Genomic DNA, 8,035 nt, shown 5'->3' with positions numbered 1-8,035 from the left:
TTAGCTGCCGTTTGGAAGGGCAACAAGGTTTAGACAAAGAAAAGGAAGTTCTCTAGCTAGACCAGCTGTTGAGCCTGTATTATTACTTTGCCCTTATTTGGAGCAGTAGCTAGATTCAGAATTAGTCACTCTGGTGTTGCTGTAGCTAAGAAGCGCTGCCTTGTTTATCTTCCTGCAGTTTGCTTGCTTACAGGACAGGTGGTTCGCTGAATGGTGATGGAGCATGAGCAGAATAAGTGTCATGAAAAGTGGCGTTAAGTGTGTCATTAAACCACTGTCCACTGCAGAAACATGCGGGTCATATTTTAGTCCAAACCTTTTTACAGTTTTGACTGCAAGAAGTGTCCCTGTAGAACCTCGTCTAGGTCCATTGTCAGGGAAGATAAAATAGGGTTAAAAACACGGCTGTATGGGGCTTGATGCTGAGTGGTTAAATTCAGTGAGGACGAGCACCTTCTGCCTTCTCCACGTTCTCGTCCAGTCAAAAATGTCAAATTTACCAAACAGGCCAACATGACAAACCACCATTGTTCCATTTCCTACGTGCTCATAGAACTGGAGTTACATCTAGTGACCACTCTGTTGTGGTTTTGGTGCACTAGGAGCCAACATCCCAGTTAAAGCTGTTGGATCCGACACCACAATGCAAACAGAAAGCCTTAAAGGTCCTCACACCTGCCCCAAGTTCCTGCAGTGGAAAGCCACCTACTGGGTCAAGTTCCATTCTGAAATAAAAACAGACCTTTTGCAAAAGGACATCTTGAAGTGAAACTCTCAACGATGAAACAGACATTTTACAACAAACTTAGTGTCATAAGGTTCTTAAACTATTGTTTCATTTATTGTTATCACTTATCTATGTACTATTAAACACCTTAGGGCTCCATATTCTCACACTGCCTTTAATTACATTTTACTGCATCTCAAAATCCCCTCAGAAAACATTGTCATTGTCATAATCATAGTTTGAAATCAGATCTGGGCGTACAGCATTAAACGGCTTTGCCACATGTTCAAGTTCCACATGGATGTAAAATCAAGTGTCAATTATCAGGTTTGTCATACACCCTTAAATTATGTTCAACAATCCAATCAAAACTCGACATCTTTCAGATTCAATCATTCACTGAACAAGTCCAAAAAAAAGTCACGTATTGTCTTTATCAGTGTATCTGATTCAGAAGACTGTAGCGTTTTTCTCTTCTCATGAAAAAAAAAATAAAAAAATGCAGAAACAGGCAAAGCTCAAATCCTGTTAGAGGCTACAAAACCAAACTGCTGTATTCTTACAGCATCAGTATGCTTCAAACTGTGCTTCACAGACAGCTATGTCCATCACTTTTGTAAAATCAAACGATTTCCAATTTCTGTACAACTGCTTTTATCCAATGTCATTATGTGCAAGAAGGCTTCAACTGGGAACTGAAAGTGCACAACGAGCCTGTTGAGTATGTGGGATTAAAAAAGGAATTTGTAATCTTCTTCATCTCATTCATGCACACAGTCGGTACATTTAGACCTTTGCTAAACGCCCAGCTGGTACCACTTGTAGCATAAGGAGGGCTGATGTTAGCAAAGTTTCCACGGATGTTTTACAGTTACAACATCTGGTTGTAACTTCTTCTTACAGAAATAACTGGAATCAACATAAACAGTCTTCTAGCAAAAGCTCCCACTGCTTCAATTGAAAATAAAACTAATGTTAACGAGGCTGGGACATGCGTTACTGGTGATTGGGGCAAAAAGAGAAACTGCTTTACAGGAACAGGCTGAATGAAGTGGAAGAGAACATGAGTTCAGTCTGGTGTCCAGATAAAGAAAGACATGCGAAAGGCATCATTCTTGGAAGAGGATTGAGAGGATGCATGGTGGTGTCTGCTCTTTAACCGGACTTCAAAATCTTTAGATGTGATTGGACAACACATCGTAGGTCTACAACTGTCTGAAGCAAACTGAGGCTTTGAAAACCCGCCCAGTACTGAGTAACGCTTAGAACAGCTTAAAATCAAATAGCTTCACCTCCAGGAGAGTGGGTACAGTTATTTCCCTGGAACAAGTGGTCATTATGCCCTGGGTTTAGACTTAAGGTTTAGGGGGGTCTAAAAAAATATTGAATTACTGTATGGCAGGTACTATAGCTGTCAAGATGTCGTGCTGTGGACACAATGTGAGGGATAGAAGTGATGTGACTACTCAACTGGAATCTCTTCTACAGTATCTACTTTAAAACACTGAAGGAACTCATTCACTCTAAAATATTAGCCGTAGAAAGCTGCTTCACACCTGAAATACTTAAGTACACTAAAACATACCGCTGATGGGTGCCAGTCAAAATGAACAGTTCCTTTCATCAGCTTGGTTGCGGTGCAGACTGCTGTAGTGCACTTGTGTTTCTGCTTCGCTATAGTGCATTTGACCAAGTAAAACTAGTTTTTTTTTTTAAAATGGAAAATAAAAAGAAATTTACAAAGCAGCAATTACCTTCCAACCCAAAAATATATCAAGTGGCCAAAATGCATGAAATCCATACACTTTGATACAGTCAGAGTCCTTAGTTTTAAATGAGAGGATGTACATTCAAAAACCTTACAGCAAAATCGAACATTAAAACAAACACAAAATCCATTTTGCTTACATTACTTCTTTTTTTTTTGTTTTGATTCTTAATCTTTGAAAACTGCTGTACAATTGTGTCAAACAATAAAATCCTAGGTGAACAGTAATGATGAGGAAAAAAAAGCAGAAATCCGCTTCTTTAGAAATAAGTATATAAGAACCTTTTTTCAGTTGTAAAAACAAACAAACAAAAAAAAGAATCCCCAAAATCTCTTAACTTCCTAATAATTAAGTAATAAGTTAATTGTTTCCAACCCTCAGTGCAAAAATATCAAAAACAAACTGAAAGGGAAGGGGCCAGGAGTCACACGGGACTGTGACTGTGTGCGACACGCTGAATCATCCCCATGGGAACGACATTTGTTTTCAGGCACACATACTTAGGCTGTGTCCACTGAGCCCTTGGCAGGTCATTCCTTCTTTTTGAGAATGTGTGTTTTTTTTTTTTTCCTGAAGTACACAGAGGCTTCAGTACACTGCTCACACACAGCGCCTGAAGAAGAACAGAGGACTTGTTGCTGTGGAAACCAAACTCCTCTTCATCCTCTTTTCTTCACCGTTCAGTCAGCATTGTCAAGTGTTTCCGAAATGTGGGATGCTGCGTACTTTAAGCGAAAACCACCTGCAACACATACAGACAGAGATGCATTCAAACACACGGAAGATCAGAGAACAGCTGTAGAAACACGTGTCTGACGAGAAGGCTGATTTAAACGATTTTAAATTGTTTAATCTCTGTATATTTTGCTGTATTATTTACTGTAAATGTCGCTGTGGCTCTGGTTGGGTGTGACACTACCTATATGTGCGGTCTGTGATGGCTGAGTGGAGGAACACACCAGAACAGCGTTACAGATGGAACCACAAATGCAGCTCAGAAACAGGACTTGGAACTAGCCTGGATTAGGGGAGTGCACATTTTTACTGCAATGTCCCGCCCACAGTACTATCAGCTGGTTACACATCACGAGTTATAGTCAATTAACAGTGAAAGACAAATGTTCAAAAGTTCTCTTTTAATTACACAGATGGAAAACAGAAATAAACATTTTAACAAAGTTTTGTGTTGAAGTTAGTGTTATTCTAAATGTTGACACGTGTCCATCAGTGACAAATGTCTGTTATCAGTCTCCTTGACTAATAATAATCAGTATCTGCCTTTAGGGGGGGAAGAAGAAAAAAAAAAATCACTCGACCCTTCCACATGACCCTTTTCCACAAAGAAAACAAAAACATCTGCTTGTCCTACTTTCAGCACCAGTTCCACATCGTCATCAGTCCATGTGAAGAAACCTGCTGTCTAACTTTTCACCGCTCTGTCGTGTACAGCTGATCGACCAGCCCTCTGCTTCTAGTTTGATCTGTACTAATACAGTAACTGAATGGTCATGTGATATTTGTCTCTCTAGAATGGAGATACTTGTGAGTATTACATGATGCTAAAATGCTCATTTGGACAGTTTTCATGCTAAGATGAAAACATACTGGTGTGGATGTAGTCCTATGACAGTGGCCTTAGGGTCAGCCCAGCCACTTGTTAAGGTTTCCTGTCTTTTCCACTGTGTTTCACACAATGCAGACATCTTTAATACTGGCAGGCAAAGAGTTTTAACATCTATATCTTTAAAGCCCTGATAAAACCTCAAACTGTACAGGCTTTTAGCCATTCAGTTGTTACTTTCACTGCCTGTAGGGGGTGATGCTGACTTTTGTACACGGACAAACTGCTGCTACTACCACTTTCATTTCCTTTGAAAGGCTGCTCAAAGAATTGCTGGAAATGTATTGCTACATGCAAATACATGAGTCAAAATTGCAGAAAAAATGTGGCCTCACCTACTCCTTGATATTTTTTAGATAATTGGGGTTTCCTCTGCTGTCTGGGAATCAACACACAACCGATGGATGGGTGAACCATTTAAAATGAAATTTGGTGGCAGAGGTGTAGTCAGAGCAAACTAGTTGTTCTTGACAGCTGATCTATGTATGTATATAAGGTGTCCGCTTTTTATATTTTTTCCTCTGGATATTTATTCCAGCTACGTGTTTTCAAGAAAAACCGTCCTAAAAAAGAAACCTAACTAACTCCTGCTACACAAACAAGCCTAAAATATACTTGGTGGTGAGGACGAGTCTGAACCTCCTCTAGTCTGGGTTTACTATTGGACTGGATGCCTTCTTGGGCTTCTGGGGGAGGAAAACTTAGAGCTCCTCAGTTTCTCCCTGCGCTGTGTAGCTGTATTACCTTGCTGTGTGGAGTCGATGGAGGGCTGGTTGCAGTCCTGAGCGTAGTGGCCACTCACACCACAGTTATAACAGGACACATTGCCGTTCTTCTTATTGACTCCACCTCCCCCCAGGGTGGCAGCAGGCAGCATCCCCAGATGATTCGGGTACACGTGCTGGTAGACACGCTGGCAGAATGATGCTGCCGGCGCCATCTGCTGCTGGAGGCTGTAGTTTGCAGCGGCGGCTGCTACTGCCACAGCCTGCGTGCTCAGCATATGTGATGGCACGTCTGCATGACTGTGAGAATGAGTGTGAAGGTAGGGGGGCGGGTGTGCTGGAGGTGGAGCGGTAGGGAAAAAGGGGGGCAGGGTGGCAGCGCCGTTGGCCTGGTGAGGAGGGTGAGCCTGGGTGAGGTAGCTGTTACTGCACAGGCTTGTGAGCTGGAAGAGCGGTGGAGGAACACTGAACACCTGGCGTGCTGCTGCTGCCATCTGGTGGGTGGCGTAGAACACGGGTGCCTGGCAGCCCGACGCACCACTCACACTGTTGTTGTTGCCACCACGGTTGCCGCAGTTGTTGTGGCAGCCACAAGTCCCACAACCCATTGGCTGCTGCTGCTGTTGTTGTGGTGGTGTTGGCTGCTGGGGGGGCACTTGTTGCTGCTGGGTTTGCTGCAGAGTCATAGGGTTGCCAGAGGCATTTCCACAGGAAGCACTGCTGTTGCTGTACGATGTACAGTCGCTGTGTGCTGTACTGTGAGTAAGTGCTGGGCTGGGACTCGGGGCAGGTCCAGGGGTGTGTGTGGGAACAGCTGGGGGAACAGCTGCTTGAAGATGTCCAGGAGATGGAGCTATTCCAGTGGCCACAGGTGCTCCTACAGTAGGCATGACAGAGGTGGGGACAGGGGGCAGGGTGTAGGGAGAAGGCATGCCAGACGGTAAGTTTAAGCCAGGGTGCTTGGCATGTGACGTCTCCACATGTGGCAGAGAGGAGGCCAGGCCTGAGCTGACACTGGTTTGGTCTTGGCAGGGCAGATGAGGGGAAGAGTAAGATGTGGAGCCAGGAGACATGACACTCATGGCTCGTATAGGGGCCTGAAGTGAGGCCTGCGGTGCAGCAGGAGCAGAACCACTCCCTGGACCTCCATCAGTGCCACCCTGGCTGTGAGACAAATTAGTTTTGAACCTCTGAACTAGAGGTTGCACAGCAGAATTTCCTGCAGTGTGGAGGCCAATACTTGGAATCCCAAAGGTTGGAAGCACATCCCTCTTCTCTGGGTCTCCCACGGGGACGGCTGGAGGCACTAGGGGCATCTGCATCATCAGTGTCCCTGATGAGGGCTTCACATCAGAGACAACATTTTGGCTGGGAGGAGAAACCAGTGGAAGCCCAGAGTCACTGGCTCCGTTGGGGAGCGCATAGGGCAGAGAATGCATGATGGAGAGAGGAGGGAACTCTGTGCTAGTGTCCGTGCAGAGGGCCTCCATCGGAGCCTGGTGGTTGCCAGAAGACAGAGGACGGACAGAGGACACCTTCCCCACCCCAGCTGGATCAGTCTGATGGGTGAAGAACCTGTCCGGGCCCGGACCTTTAGAGCAGTCATCAGAGTGGCTATCTGTATCTGAGATTGTGAGAGAACAAAAAGAGAAACAGCAACTTAACAATCACGATTTCCAGAGTGTTCTACGTACGTGGAGCGTTTGTTTTTGTGCTTCTCTTACCTTTGTTGTTGTCGTCTTCACTGTCCAGGCTCTCTGGTCCTCTGTGTTGAGGGCTGGATGGAGAGCTGTAGCTTTCTGATGATGTTTCGAAGGTATCAAGACCAGAACCCCCATCTGAAACAACATGTGTATTAAAACACAAACCTTGGACCTACTGTTTTGATGTACACAATCCTGCAATGCTCCCGTACCTCTTAGCACTAAAAGCAGTGGTGGCATTTTTTAGATTTTTGACATGAAAATTTAAAAATCTCTGTGACAAACAGACCTTAACTCTCGAAACCTGTTAGGTTTTGTTTTTTGTTTTTTTAAATCGAGAGCAAGAAACTGTTAAAACAAGATGAATCATCAGACTTTCAACTTTCTGGCAGTCCTTGAACACATCATGTATGACATTAAGTTTCGTTAAAAAAAAAAACAAACAAAAAAACCCTGAAACATTAGCTGAAACTCTGGAAATGTATTCAAAATCATGTGAGCCTACATCAAATTTAAACATTCACCAAAAAAAGTTGCATCCCTCAGAGCAACAGTAACATGACAACAATTCAGGGACTTTTGAGACAAGGATGGTCAAAAATAAAAAATGTAAGTAGTTTTATTACATTTTTGTAAAGTTAATAATCAGAGAAATGCAACTTGGGCTCTTCCTAGCAACTGATGCTTTGTGGTCACCTCACAGTCAGGAAGCATATCCTTTTTGAAACAAAGCAAATTACCAGAATGTTGCTTCAGACAAATGTAACATGATTCACCTGATTCATGTTGACAGAACAGCACAACAATCTAATCTGAAGGGGGAACCCTCCCATACACTTCCTTTAACAAGGCACAGCTTTTACATTAGTTTTATTTATTCTTATCATCATGGAGCTATACGTTGGTCTGTTACGTTATCTATGCAGCCTCCAGACACTCACCTTTCCTTTGAGATGTCAGGGTTGGTACCAAACCACCATTGCTCACAAAGGCAGCTCCTTTGCCTTTTCCTTTCCCCTTATCCCTGGACACAAAATTTTAAATTACAAAATGACAGGTGTTAAAACTTTTGTATGACATACAGTGTAAAAACGATTTCTATCTTTTCATTGTGTTCTATTTCTTTCTTTCTCAGCAGTGAAGCGGCACGGCCCACCGTCTCTGACCTACCTGTCTGTGGGCACCACTCTGCCCTTGGTTTTAGTAACTGGGTGGCTTCTCTTCTCTGTGTCCTGGTGCTGTAACAAAGATCAGGAGTCAGTGTTTCAGAGCAGCTTCTGGTTCTATCCAGAGAAAAATGTAAAATGGAACAATAAAACTCAGTACTGATTGCTTAATGTGGTCAAAAATAACATCACAATATGGAATCATTCCTTAGATAGAGAATTACTCAGTAGGAGCAGAACATATATACTGTGCATGTGCTTTCTCACAAAAGTGAAGTGGTGACAAATCAGTAATAAAAAAATTAAAATTTAACTATATAAAAG

The 8,035-nt window shown here is 43.2% G+C and overlaps 1 protein-coding gene across 2 annotated transcripts in view; it reads right to left on the bottom strand.

Annotated features, from left to right (window-relative positions):
• Positions 1 to 814: 814 nt before the first annotated feature.
• The window catches only part of zcchc2 (zinc finger, CCHC domain containing 2), a 26,538-nt gene continuing 19,317 nt past the window's right edge, over positions 815 to 8,035 (bottom strand). Inside the window, exons 10-14 of one of the 2 annotated variants that reach the window (XM_008304264.1) lie at positions 7,716 to 7,783; positions 7,487 to 7,569; positions 6,567 to 6,680; positions 4,862 to 6,466; positions 815 to 3,238 (exon numbers count right to left, since the gene is read on the bottom strand). In XM_008304264.1, coding sequence (XP_008302486.1) covers positions 3,177 to 3,238; positions 4,862 to 6,466; positions 6,567 to 6,680; positions 7,487 to 7,569; positions 7,716 to 7,783 — 1,932 coding nt within the window. In that variant the 3' untranslated portion in view covers positions 815 to 3,176. Of the gene's footprint in view, positions 3,239 to 3,617; positions 6,467 to 6,566; positions 6,681 to 7,486; positions 7,570 to 7,715; positions 7,784 to 8,035 lie in introns of those variants that run through there. The other variant, XM_008304263.1, reaches the window with a different exon arrangement.

The sequence above is a fragment of the Stegastes partitus genome, unplaced genomic scaffold (assembly GCF_000690725.1).
Source record: "Stegastes partitus isolate 25-593 unplaced genomic scaffold, Stegastes_partitus-1.0.2 Scaffold2181, whole genome shotgun sequence".
In the NCBI taxonomy this organism is placed as follows: Eukaryota; Metazoa; Chordata; class Actinopteri; family Pomacentridae; genus Stegastes; species Stegastes partitus.
The sequence above is the reverse complement of the archived record's forward strand: the minus strand, read 5'-3'. Positions and strand labels throughout refer to the sequence as shown.